The following is a 19,968-nucleotide window of genomic DNA, read 5'->3' as shown; positions in this document are numbered from 1 at the left end:
TAACTACATATGCTTGACCAAAGTCAGCTGGGATAGGCTCCAGCTCACCCTCAGACAGGATGCCTGAAAAGGGATGAAAGCATGCTCAGCACCTGATACATCTCGTTCCAGACAGGGCTGAGATCCTCCTTGATGACGTTGCTCTTAAATGTCACCTCTCCAACAGCGATCTTTGCGTAGGGGTCACTCTTGCCCTTCTTCATACCACCCATGAGGTTGTCCTTGGCAACCAGATCCTGAGCCTCCATGAGGACAATCCTCATTAGCCCCTGCATGGATAAGACACTCATTTGACACTCATTCTGGGGCATCTCCGCACGATGAATCATTTCATTTAACAGTACCATGAATTCTGAATAACAAATGCTCACTAACAGTTGTATATATTACACACGTATATATACATGTATCCATTTAGTAATGATATTGTATTCTATTTATATTTTTGTCTTACTTGCTCCCGGATGCTGATAATATGTGGGAGCCCATAAAGGTAAGATTTGATGACTTTGAGTGTTAATGTGCATTATTGTGGTAGTTCCATGCTAAATGGCTAACGCTAGCAAAACACTGGACTTCAGCCACGGTCATCACATTGACAGCCTGTCAATAGCAGCTGTAACTCCAATTTAGCTGGCAGTTCAATGCCAAAATCATCAGAGAGATGTAAAAATATGAAAAGCACTGTTTAGTTGGGCCACTCTTATGCCAAAGTAGCATTGTATATGACAAAAAACAATACCTGCACTGCTCCAGTCTCTGGCAGACCATATAATCTGTGATAAGTCAAACACAGCCACAGTAGATACAAATAACTTTGGTCTTGCTACAAGAGCCATTTGCCAGGGCTTTGAAGCTAACTTTACCAATCTAAATACTCTTTTCTTTCTCCATTTCCCAGCTCGTGGCTACATAGTTACCGTGCTTCTACCAAACTACGGTGGGAGTTTATAGGAGGAGCGCACCTTAATCACGCATCAAAATATTTGCCGCCGTTAAAGGGAACTTCTGTTAACGTGTCATTAACGCGTTAGCTTTGACACACACACACATATATATATATATAGCATTAGCATCATAATTCTTTCTTTCTTTAAGATAATGGTGATCAAGCAAGATGCAAAAAAATATAATGATATAATGGAAACTTCACTGATACTGAAAACGAAATCTAAAAAAATATTGTTTTCAAACAATTTTTCCCAAAACAAAATTGAAGAGAAGAAAAGAAGAATTGTCTTATATTCGGGACAACCTTGCGCGTTCCTTTCAACTGCCACATCAAATGGAAGTTGAAAGGACATCAGAGTGTTGCTCTCAAGCAGAACTCTATTCTTCAACCGCCAAGAACAGAATAAATGTCAAGGCAGGAAACTTCTATTTGCCGCCCAAAACATAGTCCACAAACCACGTCCCCAACCCCGGCTGAATGGGTGAGAGGCACGCCCGCTAGTGTTCACTATACCATTTACCTGACTGGCAAAGTCGAGGTCTGGAGAAGTGTGAAGAGGTTTCACCACCGCGGGACTTGATATTTCTTCCTTTGCATCGTCCATCCCCTCAGCAAGATCTTCTTGCAAAGCCACTTGGGAGACAAGAGTTTCTACCGGAGTGTCCACCAAACTTGACCTAAGAACCCAATGTAGCATGAAAACCAAATAAGACCTGAGACTAGTGTGCTTGGATATACGCAGCGCTCACTTTTGCATCACATCTGCCTCCCGTTTCTGCTGCTCAGTCGAGCGGTCGGAGTCTTTGGAAGTGAATTTAGCCTCATGATCACCACGAGGACATTTGCTCGGAATCAGCATCTGCAACAATTCCATGTGAAGTCTGGTGCGATTTAAGACTAGAATGAGAGATCGCCTACCTTGAGTTCAGCTCGAAGAAGAATCTGACTCTCTGGGGAGGCGCCATCCAGATGGAACCACTGATCCAGGACCAGTTCTGGTTCCGAGAGCAGCTCTCTGATTGGGACGACTAAGGAACCCATGGGCAACGTCCAGCTGTGAGAGAGCTGGAGAAACAAAGTGTAAAGGTAGTAATACAAGTCAAGTTTGTTGATATCAGATGGTGGAAATACTAAAAATAATATTGTTAACTTACCTTGACAACAAGATTCTCTTCTCTAGGGTCATGAACCAGGAAGCAGAACGCCTCATTCCACTGAGGTGATGTCGTGCGATCACACACCTACAGCAAAGATGGACGTGTTAGTCCCAGATGCCAATACCCTGGTTATTATTTGGCTAGTTGCCATGCTTAGTAGTCTCACAGTAGTTTTGTGGGATGTTTTTCCAAGAAGCATATCCGCTCCCACTTTTGGCTCTTTTCCACTCTTTTTCACCTGTTGACACGCCACATGGGTCATAATAAAACACAGATCATGCCTCCTCAGTACCTCCTCAACTCACTTACTGGTAAACCATCTGCTTGTTCGATGAAGACAAACAAAAGTCCCGCAGATGGAACGGCTTTGTTCTGGTAGGACTGCCTGGAGTAGAACTTGAGAATCTGAAGAGAATGGTTCGATATTATTATTTTTTATAGTTGAATGAAGCATTAGTACGCTTTTTCTTCTTCTGGAAGCACCCACCTTATCCAGTTGGTCTGCCTCCGAGGCTGTTGGAAGCCATTCCAGGATCAGGTGAACGCGACCTGACTTGACATCACTGAGCGTGTACCACTGATACATAAAACACACACAATCCTTTGAATGCTTGAACAATTCAATGATAATAATATAAGCCGTTTCCATACCTGATCCGTGTACTGAGAATCAATTATGTCCTTCAGTTTGACCTTCAGCCTGCATGTTGAGAAAGATGACAATTATTTCAACCACTTGATAATGGAATGGATTTCTTTTCTCTAATTCATGTTTATTTTTATTTTTTTATTTATTTACACTGCAATATTTGATATTTATACATATATATTTAATATCATTTGTGTTCTACATGAATGTTCTAAATGATTCCAACCATATCAAATTCTACAACCTGTCTTTAATATACTGTAAGTGTGTGGCATCATTTTTCTTGTGAATCGGACAATAAAGTGTAGATAAAGGAGGATGGCAGTGCTCTTCTCAATACTGGCATCGCTGCTCTGGAGGTAGTAAGCAGTATTATCAAGCAGTTGCAGTATGTGACAGTATTTACAGCGTGATAGTATCGATAATAACAACACTACTAATGTGTACTGGAAGCAGTACCTTCCCATAAAGTCATCCTTCATGTCCATGTCTTTATCAAACACCTCCAGATGTAACTCCTGACCTGGCAGCTGGGTCAAAATCACCTGATGGAGCAACAAAACTCATCATTTATCATCTGGTACATGTATTCATAATCTGACGAGTTGCTACTTTACAGTGGCCATAAAGCTTTCTACAAATGGATTAAGGATTAAATATTCTAAAACAAAAGATGCAGATTGGGCATTGATACTTTTATGTTGAAAGAACTCAATTGTATATCAATAACTCCTGTAACCACAAATCTCACTCTCTCAATTTCTGCGGCAGTTTTTCCTTGTGTATGGAAGGCATCAGCTGTCATTCAATGTATAAGAAAGTAGATCCTTGTCCGTTTCCAATTTCAAACCAATCTTCGAGTTGAAAAAAGGTTTTGATACTGTAAAGCATAGAATAGTGTTGATCAAACTAAGCAAATTCTACTTTTCTTCAGAAAATTGAAAGAAAATGGCTAGACTCATATTCATTAGTTAGATCACAGGGTGTCTGAATAAATGACACATTCACATTCTTGCATTCACCTCCGTTACCTCTGTCCACAGGTGTCCTCCAAGGTTCCATTTTATGGCCTTTGTTATTTTCATTCTATATAAACAACCTTCCTTCCAAATGTATGTAGACGATACCATCATTTACTGTTTGCACAGGGTAATACAACAATTCATGTAGCGACATACACAACATGGATACTCAGAATGGCAAAGCAGTCCTGCTGAAAACTCAATGCAAACAAAACTGCTGCTATGTTCTTTTCAAAATCTAACATTGCAAATAAACAAAAAGATATTCACGTGAAAGGGGGAAAGATTTAAGCTGTGCCAGAAATCGAATATCTTGGTGTCCTAGACTTAAGAATATAATGTAAACATCTGATGAAAAAAAGGTCTGTAATGGTATAATATATAATAATTCAAATTTCTGGTACATAAGATCACAGCTATCATTAGGCGGCTAATGTGTCCATGTGTACTATGGTCCTGCCAATTTAACCTACTGTCTTACAACACTAAAACCTATAGAATCACTGTACAAACGGACAGTCAAAATACTGGATAAAAAACATGAAGACAACAAGTCGATCGTGAGACATCAGTCGATCTTTGGGAAGAATGAAAGAATATTATTAAAAGTACTATCACATCAGTGCGTTCCCCTGGCAGGGAGTGAAAAGAACAGGCCCACATTTTGTCCACTGAACACGCCTGTACGCCTCGCCGCTCTACAGGCACGCAACCAGGTCCAAAAATCTGGCAACCAGCGCTGGCTCGCCTCGCAAGCGGCAGCTTGCAGAGGTTGAGAAAGATGGAAAGACAGAGTGACTGAGCACCGCAATGTGCCTGTGCACACAACAGTAAATATTGCACGTTAATATGGATCAAAATATGCCTTTGTTGGCCCAAAATTGACGCACAAATTAACTCCATAGACGTGCAAAAGATCTTGCAGCTCCTGTTTTGACCTTTCTCTCCTCAACCTCAATCACTAGCTCACGACAATGAGCCAAAAGATTGTCATTTGCTCATGGAAGGGGTGCGCAAAGTGCAGCTCAGGGGCCATTTGTCATTGCATCACAGAAAAAACTAAATACAATATAAAAAACAGCACAAAATGGTACAAATATCGTCCACCGTGCGGCCAAAACAAATAAAATAAATAAATATAAAAGAAAATATATTATATTCCCTATCATGTTCTTCTATATATACAATTGTGCATCTGCATGTCTTATCTGCATGTGGTTACCTCGTACATCTCGTTCCAAGTGGGATTTAGATTGGCCTTGATGACCTCGCTGGTGAATGTTTCCCCCCCCATGTTGATCTTGACATAGGGGTCACTCTTGCCCTTCACCATGCCGCCCATCAGATTGTCTTTGGGGACGAGGTTCTGCCCAGCCAGCAGGTGGATTCTCAGTAGGCCCTGCTCACACAGCAGAATAAATATGCGCACATCCAGCCTGGGTTTGGATGCTGGATTGTTACCTCCGTTGCAAAGCTGGAGTGAGGAGACGTCTCCTGAGGTAACTGCTTGCCTCCAGATTCCAGGTGAGATGACACATCAGCCGTGATCCGTTCCTCATCCAACCACAGCATCTATACGGTGCATGGAAGAATGTCTATCAGTTATGATGATTAGTCTTTCATTTGCGTATTTTTCCATGTGTCAGGCCACTTTACTCGGAGAACGGCATTGATATATATGCGACTCGCTGGCCCGGAGTTGTCCAGCGTAAACATCTGGTCCAGAGAGAGAGTAGAAGTGGACAGCAGTCGAGACAGAGGGAGGGTCAGACTGCCCAATGTCTGCACGCGGTCGACATCCTTCACCTGGTTGAGAAAAAACACAAAGTTAACAGTGAACGACTCAGTGTCTGAAAGTACCCTCACTGGCCACTACATTAGGTAGCACAAAAACTGCAAAACAGTAACACAGTAACACAGTAACACAGTAACACGCAATACAGGCTTGTTTGAAGTGGCAGATTTTCCTGATGTCACAAAGGAAAAACCTCCTTCCTCATGGACATGATCTCACCTGCCCTAAGTAGATGAGGAGAGAAAGGGGGCTTCGCTACACATCTTAAAAAGCAGCCTGGAGATCAGTCAGCTGCAGACAACTGTACAGTTTGACAATGTTGTTTTTCTCCAGCATGATGTTGCTCTCATGTACAGCTTGTGTAGCAGTACATTTACCATCACCACACTGCCATAGCTGGCAACAACATGATAACTGTGACTTGTCAACAGTCAAGCTGGGATATGGTTGGGGGCTGCACGAGTGCTGCCGGCACTGAGGGAACTGTGGTTCATTGAGGGGAGACATGAATTCTAACCAGTCCTCAGTTCCCTGGTTCTGCTTCACAAGGTCACAGTACATGTTGGATTTCATGGTTTCCTCATTGAACCATGGTTCCTTCTGTGCCGGCAGCACTCGTGCAGCCCCCCACCATGACCAGCCCCGCCATGTTACTTTGAGAGTAGATGAAAAACACAATGACTGTGTGTTGAGTGAGGAAATGTTTACCACTGAGAGGTTACCTGGACGTCAATGTCCTGTTTGCGTGGGTCCTGAATGAAGAAGGTAAATGCTTCCTCCCAGTCTGGATCGACAGTAGTGTAACATGTCTGAAAACATGAAACAAACCCAAAGTCATTCAAGTGTAGTGTCAAGTGTTTTGTACACTGGATTTTTAAACACAATTTTAAAAAACATGACAAGCAAAACAAATATGTTTAGAAATACAAATAAACTTTCTTCTGTCGCTTCTTCTTGTGTTCTTCTCAAGGTAGACAGGGGCCCACGGCAGAACCAGCTGCAATGTAGTTATCCCTCGTTTATCACACTTTATTGGTTCCAGACCCGACCATGATCAGTGAATTTTCGTGAAGTAAGATGCCTCATTCATAAAAGGTATATTTTTGTTAACACATGGAAAATATTCTTCTACATGGGTTTTTTTAGCATTAGTAGAGCCCTCCAGACTTGAAATAACATCCCATAGTCCCTTTACACTCCTATTACCCAATACAGTACACATAATTTTAAAAACTGTATTAAACATAAATAAGACATAATGTACTCACAAATGTATGCATTGAGAGAGTTCATTGTTATTCTTTTTTTATTTCCTGATCTGCAGTGGCTATTGTCTCATCAATGTAACATTACTGACATCGAGTGACCCAGGTACAATACGACAGAATACTACATATCATGTATTTAACTGTCTTCTGAATACCTTATTCAGAATACCAGAATACCTTTGACTTCATTTAGCAATTTTTATGCTTGAAAATAATTAACTTGGGCAAGAAAAACTTGACAAATTTGCTTCAGTATGCTGAATGCTTAGCGCACAAGCCTCACAGCTAGGAGACCCAGGTTCGATTACCCCCTCGGACATCTCTGTGTGGAGTTTGCATGTTCTCCCGTGCATGCGTGGGTTTTCTCCGGGTACTCCAGTTTCCTCCCACATTCCAAAAACATGCTAGGTTAATTTCTGTAAAAAACATGTGATCGGCATAAGCCTATGAATGCCTTTCAAATCTGATCATTGCTGTGAGACTCAAAACAAGTCTGTAAAACCTCAGTAGATTCAGTTTAACACAGGCTACACAGGCCAAAATCATCACACAGCGACTTAACACTCAAAGGGTAGCTAAGAAATATACAAGGCAAGTTCCAATACGAGTTTAAAATAAAGAATGGCAACTATTTAAACTTTTTGCCATGATGCATTATTCCCAGCTGAGCAGTTCATTGGCCAATCATGGCAGCCATGTCCGCATGAGCTTCCCAGCTCTTAAGATCGAGTAATGGCCTCTTCTGGTTTTGAATTTCTGATGGGTTGATAAGCTTGTGGTGACTTTTCTCGAGCCTCGTCCTCACTGACTTATGTATGCCAAAATATGTATTTTTATGATGCGGACATGTGTGGCTTAAATATGTACAAATCAGTTTTTTGCTCTAAATTTACTGGGTGCATCTAATACACCAGAAATTACGATAACTCTGTCTTGTCTTTAAAACACTATTTGTGTGTTGTTGTTTAACTCATTCACTACCAAAGAGGTACTTATATGTTTTTTCAACCCGACTGCTCGCTCCCAATTCATTCCAATTTATATGTCTTTTACGCTTTTTTGCACGAGAGGCACAAAGAGGTGATGATGCAACCGCACAATAGAAGAGAGCACGTTTGATGCAGTTTTAAGCCAAAAATGGCCACAACGTGTGGCAGAAGTTTATTGTATAAGAGCTCGGCCTGCATCTCTTCCTAATAATACACGCTCTGCAGCAACCAGAAAACCAAAACCTGAAAACTGTAAATAATTTATGGTATTATGTTTGTTATTTTCATGTAAAACCATTTTTTTGTGTTGTTTATGTTAAGCTAAGCTTGAAATGTACTACAGTATCTTTTCACAAAGAGCCAAAATGTACAAATTTATAGAAGTCAACATGCAATTGGGGCTGCACAGCAGTCGGGTGGTTAGCGCGCAGACCTCACAGCTAGGAAACCAGGGTTCAATTCCACCCTCAGTAATCTCTGTGTGGAGTTTGCATGTTCTCCCTGTGCATGCGTGGGTTTTCTCCGGGTACTCCCGTTTCCTCCCACATTCCAAAAACATGCTAGGTTAATTGGCGACTCCAAATTGTCCATAGGTATGAATGTGAGTGTGAATGGTTGTTTGTCTATATGTGCCCTGTGATTGGCTGGCCACCAGTCCAGGGCGTACCCCGCCTCTCGCCCGAAGACAGCTGGGATAGGCTCCAGCACCCCTCGCGACCCTCGTGAGGACAAGCGGTAGAAAATGAATGAATGAATGAACATGCAATTGGACTCTTGAATACACTTGCATGTTCTCCATTTTGTTGCATTTTCCTGGTTTTCCTTTTGAATTGTCTGCCAGCATTCCTGGCCAATAGCACTCATCATAAATAAATGAAAATGTGTATAGTTCATCCATGTGATCTCTATCGGTATAGGCCGATCTGACATATGGATGATCGGTATCAGAATCATATCAAAATATATCAGAATCATAAAACCCTGATTGGATCATCCCTAGTTTAATACATGGAACCTATTTTGTGGCAATCGGATCTACTGTCGATATACCATACCTTGCTCTCTCGAGTAATGTCCTGCACAGACAACTGTACCATTGGGCTGGGCATTTTATTCCCCTTCTTCATCTAAAAGTTGCAAAGAAAGACATGAATAGTAAATCAGGTGAACAAGTTGAAGGTGTGCAAATCCACCCCAGCAACAACAGAAACTTGCAGACAGGAAGCGACATTTAACTATTATGTGACACATTCAAGGAGGCACAGTTCCCCGTTAAGACCACAATGAGTTGTTCATTCCACACATTCTGTCTGAGGGGGAGGGGGAGTAAAAATAGCCAGCCAGTGTGTGTGAGCAGAGGCCACAGCAACAACGCAGTGGAATGTTACAGTAGATGGCAACCTTGCAACCACACAAGCAACTGTGAGTTTCTGGAGTCTTTTTGACTCACGGGAAGAGCTTCAGCCTTATCCAGATAGACGACCAAGATGGCGGTGGAGGGCGGGTCCGCCGTCTTACTGGTCACGCTTTCATTCCTCTTCAGGATCTGAAGTGAGAGAGTGTAAGTTATTGCTGGAGGCGAAAAAAGACTCACAAAATCAGTGCACTATATGTAGATGTGATTTATTAAGTTTTTTATTTTTAATACATTTACAAACATTTCTAAAAACATTGTGTCATGCTGTCATTATGCAGTGTTATGTGTAGAATTTTGAGGGAAAAAAATCTATTGATTCCATTTTGAAATGAGGCTGTCACGTCCCAAAATGTGGATGTGAACATAAGAGAGGCACACCTGCTCCAGGCGATCAGTCGTGGACATCAAGGACAACCACTCCAGTCTGAGGTGGACCCGACCTGATGGGGTGTCCTTCAGCGGGAACCACTGACGAGACATGAACATGTAGAGAAAGTTAGGCCGCTTCATTAGGTACACATCTAATACAGATCCATACAAGAGCTCCAGCAAAGAGCTTGAATAATAAAGATCAAAATGCACAGAAATTGACGGGAAAACTATTTAAACTGGAGGAAGATGTGAAGGAAGGGAAAACTACGGGGGTTGAAAGGAATGGATGTACAGTAAAGTCTCGTTATATCGATATTGTCGGGAGTCGGAAAAAATATCGATATAACCGGACTGTCGATATATCCGATCCTGCGCCGAACTGCATTAAAAGTGGGCAACAATGCTGCTCGACATTGTTCTATACTATAGAACAATGTCGAGCAGCTTAAATCAATCTTTGCTTAAGGATTTCAATACCAAAAAAGAACACGGCGAACGGCTGCTTCCAGTCAACTTTATTTTTCACACTTCCACCACCAGAGCGCAGCACACACACCGATTCCCGCACTTCCTGGTTCACAGGTCATGCTCAACCCGCCCCACATAGCTGGCCAAACACATGCCTGCAACAGAAGAACCAACTGCTATATATAGATTCTATACACACGAGAGAAACCACGAACGATAAAAAGATATCTGAATAAAACACAATTAAATACATGTATTTGTACGCTTGTGTCTTCGTTGGAATAGGTGTGTATGCTATGTCAGTTGGTTCTTCTGTTGCAGGCATGTGTTTGGCCAGCTATGTGGGGCGGGTTGAGCATGACCTGTGAACCAGGAAGTGCGGGAATCGGTGTGTGTGCTGCGCTCTGGTGGTGGAAGTGTGAAAAATAAAGTTGACTGGAAGCAGCCGTTTGCCGTGTTCTTTTTTGGTATTGAAATCCTTAAGCAAAGATTGATTTAAGCTGCTTTTGTATCGATATAAGCAGACCAAATTGGCTGGCGGGAGATGAAAAGGGCATCGTAGTAACCGGATTATCATAATAACCGGGTGTCGTACTCACGGAACTAATTATATCATAAAAGACTAGAAATTTGCCGGGAAATGAAAATAGTATCGTAATAAGCAGTAATTCGTTATAACCGATATCGATATAACGAGACTTTACTGTATTGTATTTTATATATTATTAGGGAAGTCCAATATTGGCAGTAAAGTGTTATGTTTTGCTCCACTTAAACAGTAGTACCGGTTGCTACTGACAGGTACCACTGCACACGCTTTCCAGCAACCACAAAGTACCTGCAAAATGGTGCCAAACAGGAAACCAAAATAAGAGCACTAAACAGGAAATGGCATGAATTTAGTTGTGACTTCATTCAATATTTCTATTTGTCTGGCAACAAAATTTATCATGAATTCCACAAGAAGTAGGAACTCCACAAGATAAATAAATAGATTATACAATGATATCACTATTGTTGAATTTGAATCATAATTAATCAAAATAACTTTTTTGTAGAGTGCCTTAAAGCACAGGTCCAGGAATGCAAAAACAGGATTTGCTTACTTCATCAACCGCTGTGGATTTCTTCACGATGCCTAAGTCCAGTTTGGTCCTACAAGGAAGAGAAAGAATGCATACATGAATTATAAAAAAAAACATCTCCACCCCTTCATATCGAGCAATGACAGTGCATTTTACTCACTGAGTGACATGTGTGACATCTAACATACAAACATAAAGAGACATGAAGGATGCACATGTACCTGCCCAGGAAGTCATCCTGGTCTGGATCTTTGTCATAAACCTCCACCTCCAGTTCCTGACCAGGCACTTCATGGACTATCACCTGATGTACCAGACACACACACAGATACATGTATCCTGACAGGATGGTGGGATGTCACATGGATGAATGAAAACAAATGACAGCACTGTGGCGGCCTCACGCCTCCGTGATCCAGGACTGGGAGAGTGAGTGTCCCATGCAAACGTAAGACCTCCTTTGTTCCTCACCTCGTACATCTCCCCCCACTTGGGCGAGTCTGTGTTGTCAAAGTGCTGGGAGGTGAACATCTGAGGACCCACCCTCAGTATGGCATAGGGGTCGGACAAGCCAGCCATGACCCCTTTGACGTAGTTGTCCTTTGCAGCCAGGTTCTGGGCCTCCACCAGGTGGATCCGAACCACACCCTGGAGGGAGATCAATGACAGCATCAAAAAGAGCTGAAATAGAAAATGCATCGCCACCACATTTCTACAACCATTTTTATGATAGTAAAAAGGGCAACACTATAGAAAGTCAGTGGAGGTAAACAACTGACTCAACACACATTGTGTCATTGTGGTCTAAAGCAAGCAACATTATAGAATAGAATGCATGTTTCTCCTCAATGAACCACAGTCCCCTCAGTGCCAGCAGCACTCGTGCAGCCCCCAACCATGACCATGCTTGACTGTAGGCAAGACAAAATTGTCATGATTGAAAAAATCATGTTGTCGCCGGCTATTTACACAAAAAAGGCTGTGCGTTGATGGTAAATCTATACCGCTATACAAACTGTACACTGACTACTTTAAAGTGTATCCAAGTTTGCTTGGGTGTATAATGCATCCTTACCCTTGGTAAGGGCGAGCGTAGGTGCCCCACATGCATGTTTGGGACCAGGGGAACAACCAGGCGGTTGGGCAACACCAAGAAGGAGGCAATAGCATCCATGATCATGCTGTCAGACATAACACTGAGAGGAGGAAGGACACATTTCAGAGGCATTCCAACAATAAAGCACCATTGAAACATGAATTGTGATGTTTATTATTAGACTTAGGTTAGGCCCAAAAAAAAAATAATAATAATAATAAAATATATATATATATATATATATATATATATATATATACGTATATATACGTATGTGTGTGTGAAACTAAATTACATTGATTTTGACATTATAATGATAATAGTAATAATCACATATTTATTAATAATAAATTGACATTAATATAATAATCATATTTATAATAATAGTATTTTTATAGTTAACTTTTGATCCTAAAAACAATGAATATTACATACGGGGGTGCTGGAGCCTATCCCAGCTGTCTTTGGGCAAGAGGCGGGGTACACCCTGGACTGGTGGCCAGCCAATCACAGGGCACATAGTATAGACAAACAACCATTCACACTCACATTCATACCTATGGACAATTTGGAGTCGCCAATTAACCTAGCATGTTTTTGGAATGTGGGAGGAAACCGGAGTAACCCGCGCGGAGTAAAATGCAAACTCCACACAGAGATGGCCGAGGGTGGAATTAAACTCGGGTCCCCTAGCCTGCGCGCTAACCACTCGGTCGCCATGCAGCCCATATGCACAAGATTAGTAACAAAAAAAGGTCATGGAATAAAACCACTATAGTCACCTCTACACTTCTATTACCCAATATAGTTGACATAATAAGAGAAAATAATGCATATAAGACATAATTAGTGATCGACCGGTATGTTTTTTTTTGGGCTGATTGCGATACCAATTTTTTTTCACCCTTAGCCGATGGCCAATTTTGCTTGGCCCGATAATTGGGGCCGATACTGCTTTTGCTCCCTCAATTTACATAAAAAAATGACAATGATAACAAATATTACAGGTCTCAAGTTGAAACAAATATTTATTGAAATGTAAACACTGAACACAGTAGGATTCAACTTTCTTAAACACAATAAATATTCAACCATGTGCAAAACATTTCTGTCGTAGTTTAAGTTTTATCTAGCATCGATGTGATGACTGCTCCTCCGCAGTGTGACGTGCACCCCCCGCTTCCACACACACAAACACATTACACTGACACAATTTAGTACGATATATAAAACATTTCTCTCATCATTAAAGTTCGTGTGGTGCACGCTAAAGACCTCTGATAAGCAGACACGGCTGCTCCAATTCCTTCTGTGTGTGTGCGTGCTCAGAGAAAGCGCACACACATAACACGAAACGCATTTAACCTCAGCCCAGCGTTGGCTGAATAAAACTCCTACAAACACCATGGGACTGAATTGCCAAGGTTGCCATTAAAGCGGTGTTGGTAACAGCTGTACATATTAGCCTCCAACTACATCAACAGCTCCCTAATTCCAACGGTAGGCACTTTTACAGATGAAGCATCCAGCAGCATTCCTGGTTTTCAGACCCACAAACTAAACTTCCTGGTTCCCAGCGTGCTTTGCGGCACCGTCAATGTAAATAGTTCGTCAGTTTGTAGTTAAAGTTGCATAGTTGGTCATTCTTGGTCTGCTCAACTTGTGAGAGTGCTTTTATTCGTCTGTTGCGTTGGTATGTGATGTTTTTGGGATTTCTTGGTGTCACACCATAACTTAAACTGTTATGCCTAGCGGTCACCCAGTGAAAGTTGATGAACTGTGTATGGTATAAAAAGCAAGCTTAATCTTTTACTTTTGAAATAAACGCTGTGCTCTGCACTATAAGACCACAATATTCTCAAGCACGTATATTACATGCACATATTTCAAAGCAGGTGGCAATATTTCAACTAAGGTTAACTGTTAGAGGCTTATTAAAAGTTGAAAATGTACCCTTGTTATGATTCACCAGTGGGGGTGGGGTACCGCCACTGCGTGTGTTTTAGGGTCCTCTGGCAACACAAAGCTGCCCGGCGGATGCCGGTCTGTAAATCATGCGGCGGAAAAATCGGCGAATGCACACGCGATACCGATTCAAGTAAAGAACGCAAATATCGGCCCGATATATCCTTATGTATGATGATCCTTAGACATAATATACAATAGCATCGGCAGAGTCCCTTTTTTTTACTTCCGGTTTCCGGACAGTACTTCCTGCTCTCATCAACGTAACATTACCTAGTGACCACTGTATAATATATCATCCAACATCCTTGAATGTGTCTTCTGAATGCCTTATATTTGTATGTTACTTCCTTTGGACAGTTTTATGCTTAAAAATGCATAACTTTGACAAAAAAAGATACAAATTTCTCACTCACTTCAGTCCAGGGATATCCAACAGATTAGTCAGTCCTGTCCAGTTGATATCTAGTTTCTGGGGCGACATAAAGCAGAATAGAATCATTCAGCATGCGAAGCAATTGGAGAAGAACAGTAAAGAGTAAAGCTAAATGTAGATCAACTTACAGGCCTGCGGATGAAGAACATGGTGACCGCTCCCACTATGGGCACGTCACCAATCAGCGGCTCCAGAATGACCCGCATCATCCCGTGCAGCTTTGAGGAAATTTGAGAAAAATCAAAAAAACATTCCTGCCGTTTGGTGTTTGTTCCTACTCACTTGTATTCCTTTAACTCCAGCTTTGCAGAAGTATCTCTTCACCTCCACATTGATCTCCACATTGCCAACATAGCTGAGAGCAAGATACTGTCACAAAGCAGCTGGCAGAAGTAGTGGGGAGGGGCGGAGCAGACATGCTACCTGATATACAGATCTAGCAGGACTTGTCCTTTGTCGTTCTCTGTGTGTGCCTTGATCCCAACCACCTTCATGGCCTGCAGGAAGACAGACGAACACGCCTGATGAAAGCCGATGGCACAGCTTTGTACGCCGTAGAACAGCGGCAAGGGCATCACCTTAGTGCCCATGTCCACTTTGGTGAAACTCAGCGTCTGGAGGTGACTGCTGGAGGCTCGGATGGACGGGGCAATGGTCTCCACCAGGAGCTTCTCCAGGTACTGGCCAACAAAGGGCCACACCTGCTGCAGCACCTAAAGACCAACACACACAACAATAGATATATACTGTATATATATATATATATATATATATATATATATAGTTCAACCCTCATTTTCGAATTCCCATATCAAGCAATACCGATACAGAATACAGATATGTGTAACATCACACATTTCTTGAGTTAAATTGTAAAGTAAGAATACCGTTGGTTTTGTTGGCTACTCCACCCATCTCTGAGTAGAGAAGTAATCTTTTGCATATTTTATATAATGTAATAACATTCAGGTAATGGTTTTATTTCATTTGAACATGCATCAAATTACAATTGAGTGAATCCCATAATCAGTTCCCAGTTCCACATGTCCAAAAGGAGTAGGAAGAAAGCTTATAAAGCTTATAAAGCTTATAAAGCTTATAAAATCTTACCCTCCATCTGGTACTTTTGCAATCAATAACTGTTATATTTGTTCACTTCCTGCTTTCTCCTTTCCTAATATAATTTGAGTTTTTATTTTATTTTATTTTATAGGTGATATGACAATATGATGTGACCAAGAATACCTTAGTGTTTCTTGTACCTTGATTTACGTTATTTTTGGACAGATTTCATGTATTTTTAGCTATCGGCACTATTTTGTGCTTTGATGTAATGTGAATAGTAGTATGTGCGATCAATGAAGTTCTATCTTAGCCATCTGAGAAGATCAACTACATTGTTTTTGGAGCCTAACTGTTTTCCCAGTTTTAGTACATGTGTGAATGTATACATGAGAGGTATTAACTTACATTTCTTTGTAGAAATGTGTTTAATGATGGTAAGTACATTTACTTGTATTCACTTACACTGCAGCCTTGCCACATCCAACATGGGGGCGATGTTGACGTATATATACCTTCAGCACTCAATGCAAGCTCCACATATATGGTTTTTACAACAGTGCTTCCTGTATCCCAGAGTGTTTTGCTGTACTGTGTTGTAAATGGCTAATAATTTACATAGAGCTCACATTGTTGTTGGTTATTCTGCATTATTTGTTGGTAGTGTATTGTCTGTTGTTATCTAGTACACATTACGCTGTCATTGTAATGCAGACCTACCAACATGTACAAATTTATAGTACTCAACATGCATGCATACATGCACTCAACATGTTTGACTTCTGAATACGCTTGCATGTTCACATTTTGTTACATTTTCCTGGTTTCAGTTTCAGGTTCAGTCAGTACAGTACAGATGCATGAAAAAATATGATCACTTTCTCTAGTATTTCTAATTGGATTTTTCAGTGCAGAATTTTCAGTTCATTATAGAAGCGGACCAAATTTTGTCTTGAAAGTTACAGTTCATATTATACCGTATTATATATTAAATATTATATGGTATAATTATATGCACCATATTGTTTTTCAATAATTATGAATAAGTCCCAGAGGTTCAACAAAGGAGTAATGGAAGCATGTTCTCTGAATTCTAGCCTTGATGCTGCAATGTAGACAGTTTAAATTGGTAGTAATTCAGTAAACCCTGTTGGCCCCTTTTGTGCATATGTAAACATATGCATGTGTGTCCCCAGGAAGGAGCACCATTATATGTTGTATACTTTATCTACTCTCTGGTCCAATGAAATAGATGGCTTATAGCGATGTAACAGTAAGGATTGGGACAGTAGGACACAAACCTTAGAAACACTAACATAGCGATGTGATGCTGTAGTGCTAACATTATGCTCACGGTTTAACAAATGCTGTATTTAAACAAGAACTGCACTTTTTAGGAATTTTGCCCATCATTCACAATCCTCAGCAACATGAACACATTTTTCGGCCCTTTCTGTGTATTCTAGCGCAAGAATGTAAAAATAAAAACTACAACTATTCCATGTTATCATGCGTGGACGTGTCAATGCATGATCACAGCATGGACATCAAACCATGAAATGTTGTTCATCGTTGAAATAGGTGTATCCCAATGACAGTATTGTAAGCTAGCTCAAATTAACAAATTTTCTCGTGTTATGAGGCACAAAAAAGAAATATGTGTTCATGTTTCACATGTGCATTGATTGTGAATGATGGGCAAACTTCCAAAAGAAGTGCAGTTCCCCTTTAAGTGACTGAGGCAGCTGTGGCTGAGCAGTTGTTCCAATCCTCACAAACAGCACTGCAACTTGGACAGTATTCTGTCCCACGGGGGAAAGAATGAAGTGCATGGGCAGACTGTTTGTGCCACAGTTGCTAACAAGTAGGCATCAGTGAAGAATGAGTCATCAGCTCATGTGGAGGCCTCCATGTCCTCCAGTCGTACCACTTAAAACTCGACTTTGTCTGGCTCCAACATCTTGTGATCTTGTTAACATGGTGGATGTTACTTTTGTGTAACTACAGTATCAAGGGGGGGAGGGGGTGCACAATGGCTAATTTCTTTTCATGCACAGGGCTGCTCCTCCCCCTTCCTGTGTGCAGGGCTGCAGTTAAGTGGAAATGTTGAGTGGGTTGTCTGGCACCCATCCTGCTGCTTCTGCTGCAGTACAGACTGGCTGAGGGGCTACGATAACAGAGGGGTTGGCCTTTTCATGGCTGCAGCCTGCTACCGTAAGCACTGTGCATGCGCCACATGTCAGCAATACAATGTCAGCATAGCAGCTGTGTTTGATAGCATGTGTGTGCTTTAGTAAATGCCAAACAAACAAATGGCAAGTCTTGTTTTCCTTACCTTATTCAGCCATTCCACTTTCTCAACATCTGGAAAGTTTACCTGTGGTAGAAAATAAAGAAAACAAAGATTTTTACATTGTGTAGGGCGCATAGGATGTGGCATATAAATTGCCAATACATTGTGTGTACTGTACATATACGGTATATCACCACATTAGGGACACCGGCAGAGTTTAATGATGTTCAATATGCAAAATGTATAAAAACATCTCTTATAAATTTCTTATTTTTTCAATACCTTGCAATCTAAATATGAGATGACATTTTTAAAAATATGTCTAATAAAAAAAATTACAATAACAACAACACAATAGTAATAACAATATTTTGTACCTATAAAGCACTTTTTACATACTCAAGATATTTGGAGAAAAAAAATACTGAAATACCCACGACCCTTGTGAGGATAAGCGGCAGAGAAAATGGATGGAATACTGAAATATAAAAATATTAATATTAATTTTATTAATCTCAAAAAATATACATACAAAACAACTAATTATATAATAATTACATGTTGGATAATCATCAAACAAATTTAAATATTAGTCAAAGTCAACAAAACTGAATACAAAATGCAGGTTTGAAATGAACCTTTTTACTATTAAGGGAGAAATAAATCCAAAGCTACACGGCCCTGTATGGAAAAAATGATTTCCCCCTAAAGTTAATAACGGGTTGGACAACATTGGAGGCTTTTCCAGCATCTTCACCATCAAGTGTTTTTAAGGTCATGACACAGCATCTCAATAGGATTCAGGTCAGGACTTGGACTCGGCCACTCCAAAGTATTCATTTGGTTTTTCTTCAGCCATTCAGAGGTGGACTTGCTGGTGTGTTTTGGATCATTGACCTACTGCAGAAATTTGCTTCCGCTTGAGGTTGTTTGAGCTGTGGTAGACGGCAGAATTTATGACTCCATTATCACAGTTAGTTGTTGTAATTGTTTTTGTCCAGCTGTGCTTTTGGTCTTGGAACTCTGGCCTGCAGGCCGTTTTTGCCCAGTGTATTTCTTATAGTGGAGTCATGAACACTGACCTTAACTGAGGCAACTGAGGCCTACAGTTCTTTGGATGTTGTTGTGGGGTCTTTTGTGACCTTTTTGAGGAGTTGTTGCTGCACTCTCAGGGTAGTTTTGGTTGGCTGGCCACTACAGGGGAGGTTAACCACTGTTCCATGTTTTGCCACTTGTGGATAAAGGCTCTCACTGTGGTTTGCTGGAGTCCCAACGGTTTAGAAGTTGCTTTTTAACCTTATAATGATCGTTTTTTCACACAGGGCCATGTAGGTTTGGATTTTTTTCCCGTCCCTTAATAATAAATGTAAAAAAATGCATTTTGTGTTCAGTTGTGTTGTCATTGATGAATATTTAAATGTGACAAATATGCAAAACAAACGATTTTGTCACTATATTCAGTATATACAGACCCTCGAGAACCTCTTTTTCAAAAAAGCGACTTGCGCTATGAAAATGCATTTTGAAGTTTTCTATCGCTCAATTGAATCACAGTGGGGGCTGCTGTGAGCTCCTCCCATCTCGCTTTTTTGCAAAAGTGATCGAATAAAAGTCATCTGTAGTTTAAAAATATTTGTTTTTTGAATACAGAAGCCCAATTAGGCAAATTTGATTATTCCATCATTACATAATCACCACTAGCAACCCACCACTGTGACAAATAGCGTGCAGTCCTGCGAGAAACACTGTAGATGCACATATGGAATGTATATTGTTATATCATAATATTGACAAAATAACAATAAATAAAATACACACATGGACTGAAACGGTATGACAATTAAAATTGTTACAAACTAAATACTTAAAAACAAATTAATATAAACTATTCAAATAAATGAATGTTAAATGAATTCAACACCTCTCAATGTGTACTTGTATG

The 19,968-nt window shown here is 40.7% G+C and overlaps 1 protein-coding gene across 1 annotated transcript in view; it reads right to left on the bottom strand.

Annotated features, from left to right (window-relative positions):
- The window catches only part of LOC131106551 (uncharacterized), a 32,397-nt gene that overhangs the window by 11,447 nt on the left and 982 nt on the right, over window positions 1-19,968 (bottom strand). The window contains exons 2-28 of the mRNA XM_078798709.1: window positions 18,069-18,110; window positions 15,250-15,384; window positions 15,095-15,168; window positions 14,954-15,026; window positions 14,800-14,889; window positions 14,652-14,707; window positions 12,250-12,370; window positions 11,646-11,822; window positions 11,396-11,478; window positions 11,196-11,244; window positions 9,628-9,717; window positions 9,283-9,378; window positions 8,888-8,959; window positions 6,298-6,384; window positions 5,437-5,586; window positions 5,242-5,352; window positions 5,003-5,179; window positions 3,218-3,303; window positions 2,761-2,809; window positions 2,597-2,686; window positions 2,419-2,514; window positions 2,276-2,347; window positions 2,107-2,193; window positions 1,871-2,017; window positions 1,702-1,811; window positions 1,473-1,629; window positions 93-269 (exon numbers count right to left, since the gene is read on the bottom strand). Of these exons, the coding sequence (XP_078654835.1) occupies window positions 93-269; window positions 1,473-1,629; window positions 1,702-1,811; window positions 1,871-2,017; window positions 2,107-2,193; window positions 2,276-2,347; window positions 2,419-2,514; window positions 2,597-2,686; window positions 2,761-2,809; window positions 3,218-3,303; window positions 5,003-5,179; window positions 5,242-5,352; window positions 5,437-5,586; window positions 6,298-6,384; window positions 8,888-8,959; window positions 9,283-9,378; window positions 9,628-9,717; window positions 11,196-11,244; window positions 11,396-11,478; window positions 11,646-11,822; window positions 12,250-12,370; window positions 14,652-14,707; window positions 14,800-14,889; window positions 14,954-15,026; window positions 15,095-15,168; window positions 15,250-15,384; window positions 18,069-18,110 (2,754 nt within the window). The remainder of the gene's footprint in view (window positions 1-92; window positions 270-1,472; window positions 1,630-1,701; window positions 1,812-1,870; window positions 2,018-2,106; window positions 2,194-2,275; window positions 2,348-2,418; window positions 2,515-2,596; window positions 2,687-2,760; window positions 2,810-3,217; window positions 3,304-5,002; window positions 5,180-5,241; window positions 5,353-5,436; window positions 5,587-6,297; window positions 6,385-8,887; window positions 8,960-9,282; window positions 9,379-9,627; window positions 9,718-11,195; window positions 11,245-11,395; window positions 11,479-11,645; window positions 11,823-12,249; window positions 12,371-14,651; window positions 14,708-14,799; window positions 14,890-14,953; window positions 15,027-15,094; window positions 15,169-15,249; window positions 15,385-18,068; window positions 18,111-19,968) is intronic.

The sequence above is a fragment of the Doryrhamphus excisus genome, linkage group LG18 (assembly GCF_037039965.1).
Source record: "Doryrhamphus excisus strain RoL-2023G ecotype Guam linkage group LG18, RoL_Dexc_Guam_v1.1, whole genome shotgun sequence".
Classification (NCBI taxonomy): Eukaryota; Metazoa; Chordata; class Actinopteri; order Syngnathiformes; family Syngnathidae; genus Doryrhamphus; species Doryrhamphus excisus.
This window is presented reverse-complemented; position numbering and strand designations above follow the sequence as displayed.